This window comes from Mercurialis annua, linkage group LG1-X (genome assembly GCF_937616625.2).
Source record: "Mercurialis annua linkage group LG1-X, ddMerAnnu1.2, whole genome shotgun sequence".
In the NCBI taxonomy this organism is placed as follows: Eukaryota; Viridiplantae; Streptophyta; class Magnoliopsida; order Malpighiales; family Euphorbiaceae; genus Mercurialis; species Mercurialis annua.
Genome location: NC_065570.1, coordinates 65,578,923 through 65,599,809, shown reverse-complemented (window position 1 = coordinate 65,599,809; position 20,887 = coordinate 65,578,923). Strand labels below are relative to the sequence as shown.

Below are 20,887 nucleotides of genomic sequence, written 5' to 3'. Positions count from 1 at the left end.
CCGACTTATATTTTATTCTTAATAAATCATTTTTGACTTATTAAGCCCGCATTGACTGCGCTTGATAAAATTTCTGCTTCCAAATTTTATCAAATTTTCACGATAACCTTTTTAAAATATTTTGCGAATATTGGCACCAAAAATATTCGCTAGGGACTTATGAATTATTCTGCACCCAATTCATAAATCCATATTCTCTCTGTTAACTATATAACTAATCAAATTTAAATTCTAGAAATTTAAATTTGCAATCCTATAGCCATATTAAAAATTTAGGGACACTTGTAAATTAAATTTATCTTTAAATTTAATTTACCTACTCCCGTCTAATAAAATATTAGACACGTGGCTATATTTTAAATCCTTAAATTTCCGGGTTATTACATTCTCTCCCCCTTATATAAATTCGTCCTCGAATTTACATATACTTACTTTTTACTTATAATCCAAACTTTACTCATACTTAATCTCACTTCATGCTTCAGAAAGTATAGCACCATCTTGACTGGCATTCTCAATCATATCTCTCTTACTCGCTGTTGTTCTTATCATCTGTTTGAACTTCCGTTCCGCAACAGATTATCCACTTTTATACTTCTCTTGATCCTATTATTTGTATGGAATATCTTTTACTCCTTAGCTTAGCGTCTTGCAACCATTCCAAGGACTAATCTCTAGTCTTTCTTGCTAAGCGATCCAAGTGTGTAAGTTAGCATCATTTAACTTACTCCAGGGTTATCATAAAACTAGGTTACCTTTGCTAGTTTCTGATAACTACACTTTTAGTATACCACTTTTGTCGCATATCTTTATTTTTTTTATTTTTTTCTTTCTTTTGTTTTCTTTTCAACCGTAGTTGTTTGTTTATGGCTCATCTTATTATTGAGATGATTTTTTTTTAGTATGTTTTATGATTACTGTTTCATAACTAACCACTCATCTTTTAGTTTCCTTACGTTTCTATACCTTGTATAGAATGTCCTTTTATTTACTCCTCAATCTATAGTAACTTCCTGTTACAGATTGGGTAACTGATCTTCTCTCTTGCAGGAATGTGGTTGAATAGGTGTGGGTGTGGTTATAGTCTAACTATCTTATCGTAAAACACCTTTTAACTTCCTTCACAGTCATCGCAAAACTATATTTCCATTACTAGTTTTCGGGATATCCAATGTTAATTAGACTTCTTAACTTCTTCTCCATATACATATCTTCCTTGATCACAGCTAACAGTTTTCATAACTGTGCTATAGCTGTTACTATCACGTTTAATTAACTGACTATCAACTTTTGCTCCATTTTCAAAACATTTTCACATTTAAACAAAATGTTTATTAAATATTTTCCACTTTTAGTCGGCCATGCATTATGCATTTCTGGCCCGACATTCAAAATACATGTACATTACATGTATATTCCGTTACCAGTCAGCCTCGACTTTACAGTCATAAGGCTCGGTTCTCGAAATTTCTATCTTTTGAAATTACGGTCTCAATACAGTTTTTAAATTCATTTTTTTACATATATGGAGCTTATGTTGATAATTTCAAGTTAATTAAAGTTTATACTTATTATCGTGATCACTTGCGCTTTTGGCTCACTGCCAAAATTCACGCAAGTTTCACAGCATAACCTTCATCATCAAGCATCATATTCCTCTCCGTTCGTCAATCGCAACGGTTAAAACTTAGATAACCGTCCTGGGATTATCATATCCCAAAATCAAACCGATCTAACGGTTCGATCACTAATTAATGGGGTTTTACTATATTCTGTTAGTATCCAGATAATATCTGAAACTTACTCCTTCAGTTCACTATTTTTATCTCTTTCTCACCTTGATAACATTTCCATTAATGTTAATCCAAGGTTTATTATACTGTTTAAGTATATTGTTTATTCATTAAATAATTAATAATCATTTATTAATGAATACCTTATTTGACACGACTTCACAAAGTCTGTCAGTCGTTAACATAATCAACGACTCTCTTTATTCAAATCAGAACTAGTAGTGTAACTACTTGGTTCTTAGAATTATTTTCCTTTTTTATCATCTGTCTTTTAGTTGATTTGTTGTTATTTGTTGGTTAAGTGCTGAGGTTTACTCCTCTCAGACTTATGAGTTTTGGTTTATCTAACCACTCGTTTGGATTCAAGAGATATGTCCATTACTGACATCTGCTCTGTCTGTAAGACCAATCTCTGATCCATTTTAATTAAACACATGCGTATGACTTTGTTCACCGACAGTTACTTAAAGTCAAACTAACCGAGTTGTGTTTAATTATATCCTACTCTCTCTTATCTTAATCGCAATTATCTTCTATTATCTAGTCTTGAACTTTTATTTATCATAAAAGTCCATCACTAGACTTATCTCTTAGTCTATCTTAGAGTAAGAATGTAAATTCTCACTTCCTACTCTTCTCAATCCTTATTAGTTTCTGATGTTTCGGAATGAAATATTAGAATCCAGATCTTTATTGTTTATTATGAACAATAAAAATCACGACATCTTATTTTCGCTATCTTGTATCCTATCTTGACATTATTACAGAGTTTTCGTTTGAGTATGCTTACATTTTAAAACAAATACAGTTTGTTTTGTGAACAAATTGTTTCTCAACAATTTATTTCACAAAATTTTGTTTTATAAACGAATGGTTTCTCAAACCAATCGTTTCAAACATATGTGCATATACACATATTCACCCACATATACAAGTATATGTGTGTACCAGCTGGATTTTCTTTAAATTTATCTCTTCAAAACTGTGAATCTAACAATTCACATTTTAAAACTTTTGTACAATTGTGGCTCAGGGTGATGACATCTCTCATCCCCAAAGAGTTGCTATATATCCTCTTTCTCTTTGATATACTAATATACATGATGCATGTCCTATCAAAAATCATTTTGTATAAGTATATGGAATTCAAGTATTCCTTTTTCTATAGTGATTGTTGCAATATGCATTCATGATGCATCTGAGCACAATAATACATTCTTTTAAAACAAAACTGCAATACTCACTTTGTAAGCTTCTTTCAAACTACTTCTTCGTAACATTTCAAGTTTCTTAATCCTAATACTTTATCCTCACATTAGGATTATTATTGCTTCACATCATTTGGTTGTTTATCAATAATTATTGATTTCTATTTTAAGGATGCACGTTTCTAACATCCTTAACTTATCAATTCTCATTTATCATTTACTTTTAATGTTTACTTATATGTGTATTTCTTTTTGTTTAAGGATATGATCTATATCTGTAGTTTATGTTTTTCAATTCTAACGCGAATATTGAAAACACATAAACAGACTAACTTAAACATTAAACACATAACTAAACATTACCTGACGATGATCGCGAAGACGGAAACGCCTCACGAATCATCGGGCCTTTACCTCGCCCTCCGCGGAATTTCAGTTTTCCTTTATCCTTTCCCCCTCGCGGAACAAAATAGGGGTTGTAGTGCCTTGCGGGTCCAGAATTTCCTGTCCTAGGAAATGTAGCAGTAGGTTCTTCAGGTTTGGTGTAATAGTACGGCTGGAGGGGTATGTCATTCCTCCTCAACTTACTTTCTATCTGCTTCGCACGCCCAGCCAGATATGCTACATAATCAGACTTTACCGCCATGAGTTCCTCGAACTCAGGCCCTAAACCTTTGACGTACCTACTTGCAACTTCCTCACCATCACGAACTAACTCAGGTACTTCTTCACATAAACGCATAAACTCAACAGTATATGCCTCCACATTCAAGTCTTCCCTAGTGTACTTATCCATATAATCCCTTAGCCTATCCGAACTTTGGTTCTCTTGCACCTCCCACTCGCTCAAGTATTCCCACGACTGATTCGGCGAGTGTCTTATTTGCTGTTGAACCCTCCTTAGATGGTCCACCTCAGCTAAGAACTCTTTTACCTTAAATCCCAAATAAGCTGATGTAGCAGTCGATTCAGACACAGAGCTATGGCTATTTCCAGTACTGTTTATGTCTTCATTCAACATTCTCTCTAATTCCTCTACTCCAATAGCATCCTCCCATATGTCCATATCACATGCTGATGTTGAGTCAACAGCCTCTATGGGAACAGATGTATCAGGTATAACAGGCAAACCTGGTACATTATGTGGATCAGACCCCACATGCGTATGAGCTCTACTAGGCCCAGACATACTGAAACACATGAAATTTCAGCATAAGTACCGTATGTAATAGTTATAGAAAAATTACATTTTCATATAACAGGTATCAACTATTAAACCCATATAAGCAAAACACATAACAATCAAACACAATTCAGAGAAAATCTTCGCTTTGTCCTGTGTTCAAACAGAACCATTCTCCTCGAATACTGGTCATCTGTTCTGACCATTTCGCTCCATGATTGTAACGAGTTTTTAACTTAGGAACATATCACATGTTCCATCAGTTATAACATGTCTCGAACACAAGAACAACTCATGTGTTCCTGATCAAAACATCAATACACACTACACACATGTATAGTTGCTATCTATAGCTGAATGTATTCAATAACTGACAACTGATCAAGACATGACTCGAATCCTATGTTGCTGCAATAGTTTACTAGGAATTCTTATGACTTCTAGTACCTCTACTTAACATATATCAGCAACAATACTTCAGACATTCAAGTCCTAAAACATTGCTCTGATACCACCTTTGTCACGACCCGATTTCCGCCTCGAAACTCGAGCCGAGACCGGCGCTAGGGAATGGGAATGGTTGTTCCGAAACCCGTAGCAAGCCTAAAACCTCTATAAATTTTTCGCCTCCTAAATATAAATATATATAAATCTAGATCGTACCTCGCGTACGACCCGTTTTCAGAAAAACATCGTTAAAACATTTTTCCGTTTAGTGCGGAAAACACATTCTGAAAATATTCATATAGGCGATATCGCGCTTTCAGGAATGCTGGTTGAATAACCCTAGTTATTCTGACCCACGCGCATTTCTGAAAACCGGTGCGGTGGTACAGGGACTTGGCTCACGTGCCTTGCCTCGCAGGCAGCCCTGTTTCTAACCGCGCACCCGAATAATATGTTTAATAAAATATATAGAACACTTTCCTTTTCAAAGCGTTATATCAAACATATTTAAAAACATGCACAGCAGGCACACAAACGTAAGGCCAGCTAAAACTACACACAGTGTCTTTGCAGACCAAAGACGCGAAGCTTGGCCCACCCGTAGGGGACACCATACAACACCATATGCCTATTAAGTAGCCACTTATTAGAGCTAGACAAAGTCAGGTTCCTATCAGAGTATATAGACAGAGGAACCATGACGTGGCCACAGGCATATCAAACCTATATACACTATTGCAGCATCTAAGAGTTTAAAGTGTTATTTACATAACAACAGAATAAGCTTCCCTGATGGAAAAGGATGGAAGCTCGACCAGACCCGGTAGCTAGGTACCTGAAAATGATAAACAACAACGGAGTCAGAAATATAAATATTTCTGAGTGAGTAGATAGGTTTACAGTTAAATACCAAAATCGCATATAGACAAAATATCGATATATAAAAATATTACCAGTCCTCGATCCAAATGAAACCCTAATCCTGATTACGTTATAATGCTATCTTATATATAATGCATATGCACAACTCTTGTTTAATACAGGATGTGCTGTATACATATGTATCACAACCATCTTGACTCTGTATAGGGTTGCTGGGCCGGAACTTAAATCACTGCCACCTCAGGACTACCCATTAGGTTTAAGCCGCTTTATAAGCATCTGGCTTAAAACCTAATCTCAATATGTATGCTTATAATATTTACCTCTCATCTAGTTCATTAACACCGGTGATCACACAGTCCTATTGTTACCCAATAGATAGCTCGTTTCAGTGGATCTTCCTTGGCTAAGTTTCATACTTAGTGCGATTTGTGATTTAAAAACAATTGAATACTAATATTCAAAAGTAAACAAATGAACTCACAAACACCGCTAGGTCTGGAACTTAATCCTGTGGTTGTGGTCAGACTGCTGGCTAGCTGGTCGGACTAAACACACAAAGCAAACAGGATAAAACACATCAATATATGTTTCCTATAAAATTTCTAGGTCCTTAAACCCAGATCTAGGTCAAACATATAATCATTCAAACACGTAACACTTATGGTCTGTTTTTAAAACCATATTATAAATTCTCGTTTTGAGAAAACGTTCTAACTTCACTCTAGAAGTTATTTTAGGTATCACAATACCTAAAGAAAACCATTTATAGTATAGACCTAATTGTCAAAACAATTCTCGGTCATATACTAAGTATTTAGCAAAAGCGATTGCTAAATCTTTAAAACCGTTTAAACATTGACTTTAACTCTTTTAAAGTCCATTATAAACGTTTAACTTTACTTTTAAAATCTCCTTTTAAAAGTCTTTAGGTTTAGTATATAAAACCTTTTCAATTTCTTCTAACACAAGTTATCGTTTTAAAACGTTTTCGAATCAACGAAACTACGTCAAGTTCTTAGGGCAAAAAGCCCAAAAACAAATCCCTATCCGTCAGCGTCTCGGCACGGTGCACGATCGTGCACCTTGGGTGCATGATCGTGCACCCCAGGGCAGTGCACGATCGTGCACAATTGGTGCACGTTCGTGCACCCCAGATGGTGCACGTTCGTGCACCTTGGGTGCACGTTCGTGCACCCTCTCATGGTGCACGTTCGTGCACCAAATGGTGCACGTTCGTGCACCCGAGTGCACAGCCCCGGGAAAGTTGATTTCCCGGGCTTTCCGACGTGCTTTAACTCCATTTTTCCGCCCCTAACACGTATACACATTCCAATCTATCCATATTCACGTTCGAAACGTAAAACTAATACGTTTACGTTCGATTCGATACGGTAACCGTTTATAAACGAATATATATTCAAAATATATCGATATATATCAAAATAAACATTTAATACGGGTATACTACCTTGATTACTTGAGTAATCGTTGAAGAAATGGAGTTAGAATCGAGAAACGAGCGAAGCGGCCGAAACCCTAACTTTCGCCGTCAACCACAGAGCTTCTGCTCTTTTTCCTTTTGAAAAGGAAATGATATAAGGCTTCTGAGCCTTAAATGATAACCTAATGTGATATATATATGATTGGCTAAAGTGCTATTTAGTACTAGCTCAATCATGCACTTTAAACCAACTTCTAAACTAGTCGTCCGTAGCCTAAACGGAAACGATTTCCAAATTTCGTGAAAATTTTACCAAAAACCAAATAAAATATAACAAGAATAAAAATATACTTTTTATTCCCATCCGACTTATATTTTATTCTTAATAAATCATTTTTGACTTATTAAGCCCGCATTGACTGCGCTTGATAAAATTTCTGCTTCCAAATTTTATCAAATTTTCACGATAACCTTTTTAAAATATTTTGCGAATATTGGCACCAAAAATATTCGCTAGGGACTTATGAATTATTCTGCACCCAATTCATAAATCCATATTCTCTCTGTTAACTATATAACTAATCAAATTTAAATTCTAGAAATTTAAATTTGCAATCCTATAGCCATATTAAAAATTTAGGGACACTTGTAAATTAAATTTATCTTTAAATTTAATTTACCTACTCCCGTCTAATAAAATATTAGACACGTGGCTATATTTTAAATCCTTAAATTTCCGGGTTATTACAACTGGGCTGTTGGCCCAGTGATCTTGCCGCTCGCGACCTTCTATATGTTAACCACAATATATACATGAGAAAAATTAATAAGTACCCAACATAGGCAAACTTATTGTGAAATTTACGGTTGACAAAAAAAAAATTGACAACATTAATTATAAGTTTATAAATTACACAAAAAGATTAGTTAATATAACAAATACGGTGGATATGTGAGAAAAGGAAAGATGGTGAATCTTTTGTAATGCTTAATTATAGCAACAGTTATGGAAAAGATCCTGATATGATACAAATAAATCTATTAAAATCCTTAATTGCTAATAAAAGACCACTGAAAACGGAGATTCAAGCAAAATAAGAAAATCAAAAAGTCGAAAACTTGACAAAAAATAAATTTCAAGCAGAAGAAGACCTTCATAAAATCAGCCTTTCAAACGGGTAAGTGGTTTCTTGAATTAAAAGAAAAAATTTCATATATATTATGCTGAAATTATCTATTATAGATGGTGAATTAGGTGTTTACTAATGATTCGAATCAGTGATGATTCGAAAACATTAGTGATTCAAAACCAACGATATAATAATTCATCAGCTTAAAATTTGAGTTATAAGTAGTGAATTACATGTATATTGAAGAAAAAAATGTTAATGAACTTGCGTGCAATTGTTAACCTGAATGATGCATATTAACGATGATATTAAATGACAATTTTTTTTCAAGTGAACTATTAGTGTACTAATCGTAAACTACAGGTTAACTTAAGTAACTTATGAAATAATTTATTTTTATCAAAAACTGCAGGAATGACAACATTGAAGGTTCTTGTATACTATGATGGAGTATGGGATGAAAATCTAAACTACTCAAATTATAAGATCAAGGGTATTTTAGTTAAAGACGATGCGGAATTTGAAACTCTAAAAGCATTGATTTTCAGTATACTTAAGGTTAAATTTGGGGAAACTGAAATACACATCAAGTATCAGTTGGAACCAAATCAGCAAGCTGTGGACATTGATGATAATGAAAGCCTTCAATTTTATATTGAGATTAAAAGAGAGGATGCTAGAATTACACGTTTTCCACTGTGCATCACAACTACAGGGTATGAGATTCAGAATGTCATTGAAATGGACACTGAAACAGTTGAAGATACGAATGAAGACATACATGAGGCGTCATATCCCAGTCCTACAGCAATGGATATTGTTACATATGCTGAAATGATATTCAAGCAGACGGAACATGACGAAGCAGAACGACAGACAATCGAGGACGGGGAGAATGAAATTGTATCGTCACAAAGTGTCAAAGAAGTCTTTAAAGGGTAGATATTCAAGGATAAAAAGACAATGAAATCATGTTTGTGTTTTTACGCAATTGAAAAAAAATTTCAGTTTGCTGTAAGTAAATCGTGCAAGCTCGAATACGTGATTCATTGCCTCTATGATCAATGCAACTGGAATTTAAGGGCTTCGAAAGACGGAAAGACAAGCATGTTTATTATAAGAAGAATGGACGATATTCACACATGTCCCCCGGAATTCAGAATGGAAGAACAACGGCAAGCGACATATTCAGTAATTGGGGACTTGATAAAATCAAAATTCTTGAATATAAAGACTGTGTACACACCGGCAGACATTATTTCCGATATGCAAAGAGATTTTGGAGTTGTTTTGAATTACAACAAGGCTTGGAGATCCAGAGGAAAAGCACTTGAGTTAATTAGAGGTAAACCAAGAGATTCATATTCAGTTTTGCCTAATTTTTTGAATATGCTTGTGAAAACAAACCCAGGATCAGTTGTAGATCTACAAACAGCAGAAGGGAATAAATTTAAATATGTTTTTATGGCTTTGGATGCATCCATAAAGGGCTGGAATTTTTGTAGACCGGTTATTGTAGTGGATGGAACTTTTTTAAAATCAAACTATGGAGGAACACTACTAACTGCATCTACACAAGACGGTGGGGGTAAGATATTTCCACTTGCATTTTGTGTGGTCGATTCTGAAAATGATGAGTCTTGGCATTACTTTTTTGAGAAAATAAAAGGAGCTTATAGAGAAAAGGAGAAGTTATGTATTGTATCTGATAGACATGATAGCATTAAAAAGGCTGCAAATTCAGTATTTCCTCTTGCTAGTCATGGTATTTGCGCGTATCATCTCTTGTGTAACGTCAAAAAACAATTTAAAGTTAATCCTAAAAATCCAAAGAGTTTGAAGGACTGTTTTTTTGGGGCTGCGAAGGCGTACACGAAAAAAAGTTTTGATTACTTTATGGCAGAACTAGATAGCATCAACGTAGCAATACGACCATACCTTGTTGGTGTTGGGTTAGAAAAATGGGCAAGAGCATATTCAACTGAAAACAGGTACAAAAATTGATTACGATATTTTGTTTTGCTAAATAAATAATAAGATGTTTATAGTTAACCTATAATTCACTATAAGATTACGTACAGTTAACCATTAATTTAGTTTTTAAATACTAATCATTAGAGTTTTATCAGGTACTGGACAATGACATCGAATATTGCTGAGTCTTTTAATGCAGCAATCAAATCAGCAAGGGAATTACCGGTTGCAACACTTCTGGAATATTTGAGGGTATTAGTTCAAGAGTGGAGCTACAAAAATAGAAACATAGCTTCTTATACTATGACAAAACTGACAAATAAAGCAGAAGAAGCACTTAGGGAAAACTATTCACTAGCTAGAAGAATGAAGGTAACATCAGATGTTATTTCAAATATATTTATACATTTAACTTGTAGAATACTTTTAGTAATTTTCTAGTTAACTAAAAATGTAATTAAAATGGTACAGGTTATTCCATCAGTAACATGTATATACAGTGTGGAAGATGGCACAAAGACTTCAATAGTAGATCTCATTGAGAGGACATGCAGTTGTTGTAGATTCCAAAAAGATGAGCTACCTTGTGCACATGCAGTTGCAGTGTTTTGCAAATACCACATGGATCCCTATCAATATTGTGCAGAATTTTTCAAAAAAGAAAATTTAGTGAAAATATATGAGGCTATTGTTTTTCCGATGCCTAGCCAAAGCGATTGGGATGACGCAGAAGACATGGAATATGCCGACGTTCTTCCGCCAATAGGAAAAATTCCAGCAGGACGACCGAAGAAACAAAGATTGAAGCCATGTCATGAGAGAAAGGAAAAAAATACATGTAGCAGATGTGGAAACCAGGGGCATAACAAAAAAACATGCCGTAATCTTCCAAAGTGAAGTTAATTTTGTCATATTTCTAATTTAAGAAGAATAATGTTATTTTAGATGATTTAAAGTGATTTATTTATATTTCAAAATTGTTATCATTTTTAATAAAAAAAATTTAACCCTTACCATGTTAATTTTAATTTTTTTTAGTAATCCCTTAACTATGAGCAATTACCTATTAGTTAACTAGTATGGTCTTAGAATTTTTTGTTAATTCCTTAACTGTATGTAGTTAACTATTAGTTAACTAGTATGGTTTTTAATAGATATTTATTAATTTTGTATAAATATTCTTTAAACATCAAAAAAGTCTTAGTTAACTAATAGTGACATATAAAATAACTTGTAATAAACGACAATTTTTAAAAATGTACGACATAATTTAAATAAAACAGATAATATATATAACAAAATACAATATATGATTGAATAACGAATGTTTGCAAAAAACAAGGTCGGATAAAAACAGTTAAACACCTACCTATTAATGTTGTAAATCTAAAAACAAAACAAAACAATTCCAATGTGTAAAACAGAGTTAAATTCTGATAACGCCCTTCATCTTTGGTTTGGGTTCCACCTCCTCATCACTGTCAATGTTGTTATCATGCTTCATGGTTGCATACTTAAAAAACAGATACGCAATCCGTTCACGATGGCTCTCAATCAAAAACTCTGATGGAATTGGTTGACTTCTGATCAAATGTTCAGCGAAAGCCAAAACAAATGCTCCGCAATCGCTAATGAGAAAAAGGATAATAAGTAAATAAATAGGAATAAAAGATATGTAATTCAATATAAAAAAAATCACCTTTTCTTCTGAATTGGTAGATCAGTGACATATGAAACGGAAAAAGGGGAATCCGGCAATTTATTTCGATAGGCAGGTGATTGTAGGTCTATGTCTGTCCGAAGATTGTAAATATCCAAAAGAGCAAAAATCCTGGGAAGCACGACTGAATATTTCTTCGCAGCTTTTTCTGATTCTTTCTTGGACGTAGCAGTGTCCAACGAATTGTAAACGTATACACACCTGTCTTTAAACACAAAACGACCCAAAACCCAATGTTTTTTGTTGGTTAAATGCATTGGAAACAGCACCTCATCCACATCTTTCCATGGAGTGTTGCATAGAATGCCATAACCTTGGACGTAATCAGCAGCAATGTTTAGATCGGCGACCGTTGATGTATCGCCCTTGTTTTTCGTATAAAGCATAAACAACCCCTGTATTCTGTCATCAAAAAGACAGTCTGTGGTGGTTATTCGCAATCCATTGTGTGGATTATACTTAGCCTTCTTGCGAATAAAATACATGCCGACGTCGATATGCTGCATTAAAAAAAGTTAAAAGTTAATATACATAATTAAAAAAAAGAGTTGGAAGTTAACCATTAGTTAACTGTTAAGTTATATAATGAACAATTATACTATTAAATCCTTAACTTATATCAATACAAGATAACTGTTATGAAACAAAATAACTATAAGTGTATTATTAGTTAACTAGTATTTAACTGTGAACATGTATTATATTTTATTATAACTAACAATGACATAAGGACTTACAGTGTCGTCCAAGAATACGCCACGATAAACGAGTGAATGCCACCACAGCTTTACGTAAATGGTGAGAACTCCTAGATTTAAACCGTGGTCCAATATGTTGTCAGCAGGTGCGTAGTTATTTCTCCTATAAACAGCAAACAAAAAAGTCAAACAATTCAATATTTTTACAAATAGTAGTTTTTTTATTTGAAAACACTTGAATCACATAGCTTACTTAAATCCAACGTCAATCCAAGCAAGCCACGCATCCATCTGAGGTGAATGTGTGATGCTACCAAGATTATCATCAAGAGGATTCAAACCTTTGACCTTCCTGCGTGGAACATAAACAGCTACTGGAGTACAATCAATAGGTGGGTCCTGAGAAATAGTGAAAACAAAACCATGAATTAATGGTTAACTTGTAGTTCACTAATATTTAAACAGTTAACTAATAGATAACTAATAATTAACTATGCTTTATGTTAAACACTTGGATCAGTGGATGCCACCTTAAAAAGATAAAATAATACATTTAATTTGATTAAGAAAAAGTATAGCAATATGCAACTGATAATATTAAAAAAACATGTAAAAATACGGCCATACCTCCGTTGCATTTGAAATTTCAAACTCCCTCTCAACTATGTCTGCTGCTTTGTGTAACGCACTTGGATCAATATCGTCAAAGAGACTTGGACATTGAAGTTCATCGAATGCAACAACCTTATAGAAAAAACAAATATCAACCTTTTAGTGAAAACACCAAACTTGAATGAAAATATACAAAAAATTAAAAGATACTAAACCTTTTCAGCAACTTGTTCATGGCCAGGTTGCTCAGTTCCTTGGTCTTCATGCAGGGCTGTTTCACTCTCTTTTGCTTGGTGTTCATGGTTAGTTCCTTGCTCAGTCTCTTTTTCTTGACCAGCATGTTCAATTCCTTGGTGTCCATGGTTAGTTCCTTGCTCACTCACTTTTGATTCTTCATGAAGGGCTGTTTCATGTTCAGTTCCTTGGTCAGTTGCCTTTCCTTGATCATTTTGGTCAGTTGAGTCAATTGTTTCATTGACATTTGCCACAATGTCATGACCTTCAAGCCGTGAATCTTCTTCTTTTTCGGAACTATTTGAAGTTGTCTCATCGTCAGATGCATCTGGGGTTTGCTCGTCGTAATCAGAATCGTCCTCCTACAAACACAACCAGTTAAAAAAAAACAATTGGAATCTAAAAAGTACAATCCTGTTAAAGGTTTACCTTAACATGTTCGTTATGAACACTATTCGAAACTAGGCTCTTCAAATCCCCAAGAAGACCAACAACTTCTGAGAACTTATTCTCGACAAAACTCTTGAACAATGTAAATTCAGTATACATACTGGTTTGATCCATGTCTAGCTTTTTAATTTTTTCATGCAAACTAGCATCAACATTTCCTCCATGCATTGTTTCCTCGATTGGCGCTTTCCGCTTCTTTTTCAGGAACATGCCACCCAAATTAAGTACTGATCTCTCCTCAGCAGTTGGGTGTAGGTTGGACAGTTTCAACTGAATTAAACAAAAGTAAGTCAAGTTTATTGTAAGCATATGTCTTGATCAATGCAACATAAAAAAAATATAAATTGGCTAACTAGCTAATGTCTAACAGTTAACTAACAGCAAACTAATTATGTATATTATGTGGTTAACTAATAGATAACTAATATATAAGTAATAAGTAAGTTATGCTAACTTATAAGCATAAAACAATTAAGTAAAAGTAAATACAATATAATTATAAGACCTATGCTTTGAAAATGGAACAATAACAAATACCTTTTCAGCAGATTGTGAAAAAAAATGTCGATCTAAATACTTGCGTTGCCTCAATTCTGTGATCTTCCATTTCAAAATACGAGGGATATGACTTCCAGAACATTCAGCCAAGGTTCCATTTGACGCGGGGCAGCATTCAAAAAACCAACATTGAAAAGCAAGAGGAAAACCATCGTACCGACAAGTGTTGGGAGGTACACCAACATTCTTGTTTTTCTTAAGAAAATCACATCTTTTTACTGAACTCAACTTACTTTTTAAAAACTCAATCGTACAGTGAAAAACATCTTTGCCCCAAGCAAAATTTTCATATTCCCCATTACCCACAATGTTGATATGTTCGTCACGAACAATTGCGTCTGCCTGGTTATTATACAAAAATAGTTCGACAAAATACAAAACCGCCAATTTGAAAGACTCTTCTTCAGAGGACCAACGCTTCAATAAAAAACTGTCCTCTACATTTTTTTTTGAAACCTTTGTAATATTTCCAAAACAGTTGAGTTTAAAATCAGAATCAGATTTCTTGTACAATTTCATATCGACGTTTTCGGTACAATTAAGACCAGTAACTACTGCAAATTCATCAAGAGAGAATTTGAGCAATTTGCCCGACACATTAATCCACAGTTCATAGTAGTTTGGTTGTTTTATTTCTCTCAAAAGTAAACTGTGGACCAATTGAGGTTGCAATATATAGTCGTTCATTTTAAGAAAAAACCCAAAACAACTTGTTGAAAACTTTTCCAAATTTTGAGGTGACAAAATTTTCTTAATATTTGATATAACATTTACCCCTTCAAAATGCTGAACCTTGACTGAAAAATGTTCATTAGGCTTGATAAAGTAGTCCCCATCCTACAAAGAAAACAATTGACAAACCATTAATGATATTAACTTATTAATAAACTGTAACATAATGTAGTCTAGTTAACTAATAGTTAACCATCAGTGACCATATAGTTATACATAAGTTATTTAAAAACTTACTCAAATTTAACAAAAAGCAACAGAACACAAAAAACATACTTCATACACACTAGAATGAGAATAAAAAAGATTAATACATCATTATAAGTTAACCCTTAGTTCCAATATAGTTAACAGAACACAAAAAACATACTTCATACACATTAAATTGAGAATAAAAACAGATTATTAATCATTATTAGTTAACCCTTAGTTCCCATATAGTTACATACCCACAAAAAAGATAATTCATACACATTAAATTGAAATTAAAAAAAGATTAGTATATAATTATTAGTTAACCCTTAGTTCCTATATAGTTAAATACAAACTCACAAAACACCCAAATACCAACTCATTAAACAACAATAAAACAATTAATTGAAAAAAATAAATAATAAACACCATCAATTAAAGAAATCACAAAGTTAATTGGTACAAACACTAACCCTAATATAGCGAGAAGGAAGAGCAATTTTGTTGTCCTTTTTGTTTTTGTTATCACTGACAGTTTCAAAATCACTGTCACTCTCTTCTTCATCATTCTGAAGCCTACGTTGCTTGCTGGTTGAAGGAATATCTTTGAAATCAACCTTCCTTTTGGTTGCAACAACTTTCGACTTCATAGGCGGGTTTTTCTTTGATTGAGATTTATCGGTCGGCGATTTGGAGGTGGCAGCCCTAGTATTCGCCATTACAAAACTGATTCAACCTACATTCAAAATGTTTTTGGTAATATTTGGTTAATTAGAAAATGTGCTAAACGGTTCCGAAAATCTAGAGAAAATCTTAAGCATAAGGAAAGTAACTGATTGATCGTGGATGTTGCTGCATTAACGGCACCGTATTTGTCAATTTTAAAAACTTGTTTGTGTGAAACTTATCTTGTTAAATCAAAAAAAAAGGTTTGTACCCGTAAAAAGTTGAAATAAATTTGGTCACCGTATAAATTATAATATTTTAGCCCAAAACAGTATATGGGCTAATTTTCTCTATATACATTTACACTTATCAGGTACTAGATATATAAATATGAAAGTCCATTAATTTCAATTAACAAATTATACTAAATTAATAAAATAAATGGTAATTTTTACCTAATTCCAGAAAGCCAATTCTATAACTTACAAAGAAAACAGGAATTAAAGTCATTAGAGCTAATATATCAACAAAAAGCTAAAATTAATATGCAATGGAGAAAGCTAGAGATCAATTAACAGCCTTGCAATTGAAAGAAATGGTCGACCACGAGTATACATTTTGTCAAGATCCACCACATTTATATACTTTCATTAATACCAATCAAGAAAATGTTTTTTGCTTTCCTTTTTCACGCTTCTAATCATAATCTGATATAAACATTTACATATGCATATTCTTTAAAGAAATTAAAAAATTACTGTGATATACAAATATATTATCACATCTATTTAATCAACCAAATGAAATGAAGAAAATATACAACCACCAATTGAGTGCAATCTTAAAATTTCAGACAAAATAAATTAATATATTCATAATTATAATAAAATTAACAAATATATATGCCTAGATGACAGTTTGGTTCGGAAATTTTATTTTATATATATATTCAAATAAATAAAAAATTAAAAAAATAATTGATTAAAATAAAATATAATGTAATATAGTAAGGTAATGTTATGATAAATTAGTTCAATTTAGAAAAAATTATAATCTTTTTCCCAATAACATAAAACTTTATGGGAATGGATCATCTTAAGTTTAAAATTCTCTCTATTTTTTTCAAGTTCAGTGACTATTTTATAATAAAAATTTATTTAGTGATATTTGTGTTATTGAAAAAAATTATAGTAACCTATTGAAGTTTGTGGCATTAGTTTAACACTGTTATTGGAAAACGAAAGCAACCACATTATTAAAAGGATGCAGCTTTGGACCCAAAGTTTAATGACAAAATGGTCCAATTAATTAATTTAATCAACAATAAACTTTCCACTGCTTTTATTTCTTTCTTTATATATTACCGAGATATTTTTTTGGAAAGAATTTCTTTTATTTTTGTTATTTTTCATATTCCAGATAATTAACTAATAATATATTTTTATTATTAAATTTTGTATACTATACACTTTAACATACATAAAAAAGAAGGTCAAATGCATATTTGTGCCACTAAACTTTAGTCACTTGCACACTTAAACGTAGGTGATAATTGTTTTAACATCAAAAGTCAATATTTCCTTTACTTTCAAACATTTTTATTCTTATCAGCAAAAAAAATGTATAAAATCTCATTTGCGCCCATGATTCGTTCAAATCAATCAGAAAATTCTCAAAAAAAAAAAAATCAATCAGAAAAAGAAGTAATCAGACTAAATTTTTAATAACGAATAAAATCAACTACTACTTTATAAATTATATTCTACTTTTTATTTGATTATAAAAGTTAGAATACAATTGAAATATTAAATAGAATAAATTATTATTTAGATATAAAAATTTATATAAAAATTACTCTATTTATAAACTATTAATATTTAATGTTCTTTTATATTTAATTATTAATTAAATTGTTAGTTTAATTATTTAATAAAATAAATTAATAACACTAGTTAACATAAAAATTTGTTAAAAAATATAATTAATTATTAATAACTATCATTATTAATTTAATTACTGATTGAAAAATATACTTCCTCCATCCTAGAAAGATAAGCCAAATTTTTATTTCGGGCGTTCTAAAATATAGGTCAAATTTTCATTTTAGTTTGATTAGTTAAGTTGAATTGTCTACTTCAACCTCCATAATTTCAACCACATAATCATCATTAATTATCACTTAATTCAACACAAAAATAATAAAATTAGTTTTTAAAATTTATTTGTAATCTCAAAAAACAGTTGGTGTTTTCATAATATATAATTTAAAATATTAAAAATATCTATATAAAAGTTAATTAAAAATAATTAATTTAACTTCCATTAATTTCATTCTCGTGCAAATTTAATTTGGTCTATTTTTATGGATCGGAAAGAGTAATATCATTGACGTTTCATATTACGGGATACATTTAATAGCATGTAAAATAATACTCAGAGTGGATAAATTGATATGTGTGGAAATTGTCATGGGAAAAAAAAAAGTTTTAAGCAATGGTTTACGTGAGGAACGCTTGGACTTAAGGAAAGCTTACAAAGAGAAGGCCCAAAATGCCTACCAGCTAATGTGGAAAGGAAATGGAAATGGCAAAAAATCCGACCTGCCGGATTCGAACCAGCGACCTAAAGATTTCAGCTGTCAAACTACAGTCTTCCGCTCTACCAACTGAGCTAAGGTCGGTTTTGCTTGTTAAGCCGATATAATCTATTTGTATCTTCTAAAATATTGCATTTGGAAACTGGGCTGAACCAATTTATACTGGGCTAGATACGAGCCAACAAATCAAAACTAGATCTAGGCTTTTCTTCAGAGCTAAAGCACTTACCATCTCAAAATTCCGAAACTTGACATTTTATTTTATTTTGTTCTTAAACGCTCATTTGATTTTATCTGATCCCGAAACTTTACATTTTTAATTAATGTGATACATGAATTATCATTTGGTCTTATTTGATCCTTGAATTTTACATTTTTCAGTTTATCTGATCCCTAAGATTTCATCCGTTTGAGAATCCGAGGAAGCGTAAAATCAAAGTTAAGGGACCACAAAAGATCAAATGAAAGTTCAGGGATCAGATAAACAAAAAACGTAAATTTTATAAGACCAAATAGAAATTTTTAGGGACCATATAAACTAAAAATATAAAATTTAAAGATCTTAAAATGCGTTAATCCTAATATAATTTAGCAAATACTAATTCCTTGGTTTAATGATTATTTTTATACTTTTATCTTTTAATCATTTTTTTATCACTTTTTATTTAGTATTTAATCTTTACTTTATTAATAATAGTGTACTTTATTTTGCCATACAAATATCTTGATTTATTGATATTTATTAAAAAAAACAAATGTAAAATTAAATTAAATTAAAATAAATATTTGAATCATAAATTAATTAAAACAATTTAATAAAATAAAATAACGTCAGACAAAAAAATACATCAAACGTCAGGGGGGTCGCGCTTCCTAACATATGGGCGCAAACCAAAACTCTGACGTTTCTCCCTACGTCTGGTGCTCGTGTAATTAGGGGTGTGCATTCGGTTCAAACAGAACCGAACCGAACCGAATTTTAGCCTTTTTTAAAAACCAAACCGAAATTTTAGGAAAAGAAAAAAATTTAAACCGAACCGAACCAGTCGGTTCGGTCGGTTATTTCGGTTCGGTTTACATAGAAATCTGTCTGAACTTTTTTTTAACCTAAAACCGAACCGACCAACCGAAATTTCTTTGAAATCTCAAACCGAACCGAACCGAATTTGTCGGTTCGGTTCGGTTTTTTGGTTTCGGTTCGGTTTTGCACACCCCTACGTGTAATAATATTGAGCATCATTGGCAGCAACAATTGTTGCTTTATTTTACTCTCATCCCTAACACAATGCTGCACTAGTTTTCTGACCAGAACATGAGTGTTCTATTTACTAATTAAGTAGATGGCTTTTTAATTTGTTAATTACATTATGATGATATTAGAAATTAAAATCTCATGGTTCCTCCAAGACTGGTTATTATAAATTATCTATGTTAAAAAAACTAAATATATTCGTAGTAAGTGGTTTGAAGTAGAGGGTTATCAAGACTTTGTGGGTAATGCAAAGCGATCAAGGTGATGGAAATGCGGTGAGGAAAATGTATTTTGATTTGGTTAAAATTTTAAAATTTGGTATCACTAATATATAACAAAGTATATGCAAGATATTACTGATACTGCATCTGGAAATAATATCTTGCTGCTGCAATGTATAGCTGCTGCAAAGTTCTCTTCTGATGCTGCAATATGTACTCGGCTCAGCAACGTATACATGCTTCAAACTTTGTTAATCCAGCTCTTTAATTCATTAACAGCTCATTAGTGCACATAGTTGGGACACCTCATAGTTGGAATCCGTTTAGGATATCTCCTATATTTATACACTTAAAAAAATGTGTATAAATATAGTTTTTGGTTTTAGCTTTAAAGTTAGTTTTTATATCCACAAAATTCAACCAACATAAAGTTCTTGGTGCTCTCTTATTTTCTGATATAATATCAGAGCAGGCCCGACTTCGAGGTTCGGTCTTGTCGCCACCATTTTGAATTTTAGCTTCTTCTCCAGTTGTCCAAAGATGTCCGGTGACAGCTGCCCTTAAATCTCAGGGCATCTCCAGTAGGAGTCACCTTTTCTTAATTAGGTGACTCTTCATCTCCAAGAAAGTCATTTTTTTTTGTTAGGTGACTCCTTAACACCTTCTCTCATCAAATTAGGTGACATTCTTTTTTAGTCACCTAATTACTATTCATTTTATTATATTATTTGGTTAAATTATAATTTAACACTTGTAGTTAATTTTCTATTTAATTTAACATTTTTATAATTAAAGATATAAGTAAATAAATATTGTTTATTTACAATTATATAGAATAATTTCACACATAATAATATTATAATATTATAATCATTTATTTTCCATAAATTATTAA

The 20,887-nt window shown here is 32.2% G+C and overlaps 2 protein-coding genes and 1 non-coding gene across 3 annotated transcripts; 1 reads left to right on the top strand and 2 right to left on the bottom strand.

Annotated features, from left to right (window-relative positions):
* Positions 1-8,501: 8,501 nt before the first annotated feature.
* Positions 8,502-10,958, top strand: LOC126674981 (uncharacterized). The gene is made up of 4 exons (XM_050369549.1): positions 8,502-8,990; positions 9,096-10,078; positions 10,217-10,433; positions 10,533-10,958. The coding sequence occupies exons 1-4, from the start codon at positions 8,502-8,504 to the stop codon at positions 10,956-10,958; spliced, it is 2,115 nt and encodes a 704-aa protein (XP_050225506.1).
* A 439-nt stretch (positions 10,959-11,397) lies between these two features.
* LOC126665110 (uncharacterized) lies at positions 11,398-16,249 on the bottom strand. Its single transcript, XM_050357813.2, has 9 exons — positions 15,731-16,249; positions 14,313-15,170; positions 13,755-14,045; positions 13,307-13,687; positions 13,107-13,223; positions 12,733-12,878; positions 12,519-12,642; positions 11,761-12,281; positions 11,398-11,689 (listed from the first exon to the last, which is right to left on the bottom strand). Exons 1-9 carry the CDS (start codon positions 15,974-15,976, stop codon positions 11,488-11,490), a joined length of 2,886 nt encoding a protein of 961 aa, XP_050213770.1. The 5' UTR covers positions 15,977-16,249; the 3' UTR covers positions 11,398-11,487.
* Positions 16,250-18,517: 2,268 nt separating this feature from the next.
* On the bottom strand, positions 18,518-18,603 carry TRNAY-GUA (transfer RNA tyrosine (anticodon GUA)). The gene is given in 2 exon segments: positions 18,518-18,553; positions 18,567-18,603. It is a non-coding gene; the product is annotated as a tRNA-Tyr (tRNA).
* Between the last annotated feature and the right edge of the window lie 2,284 nt (positions 18,604-20,887).

Excerpts from the sequence above, each read along its gene's own strand:
- LOC126674981 (XM_050369549.1), top strand. The coding sequence starts at position 8,502 with ATGACAACATTGAAGGTTCTTGTATACTATGATGGAGTATGGGATGAA. Across the intron at positions 8,991-9,095 it reads AGGACGGGGAGAATGAAATT|TTTGCTGTAAGTAAATCGTG; the intron begins GTATCGTCACAA and ends AAAAAATTTCAG. Across the intron at positions 10,434-10,532 it reads CACTAGCTAGAAGAATGAAG|GTTATTCCATCAGTAACATG; the intron begins GTAACATCAGAT and ends AAAATGGTACAG.
- LOC126665110 (XM_050357813.2), bottom strand. The coding sequence starts at position 15,976 with ATGGCGAATACTAGGGCTGCCACCTCCAAATCGCCGACCGATAAATCT. Across the intron at positions 15,171-15,730 it reads TTCCTTCTCGCTATATTAGG|GATGGGGACTACTTTATCAA; the intron begins GTTAGTGTTTGT and ends TTTTCTTTGTAG. Across the intron at positions 11,690-11,760 it reads CTACCAATTCAGAAGAAAAG|CGATTGCGGAGCATTTGTTT; the intron begins GTGATTTTTTTT and ends TTTTCTCATTAG.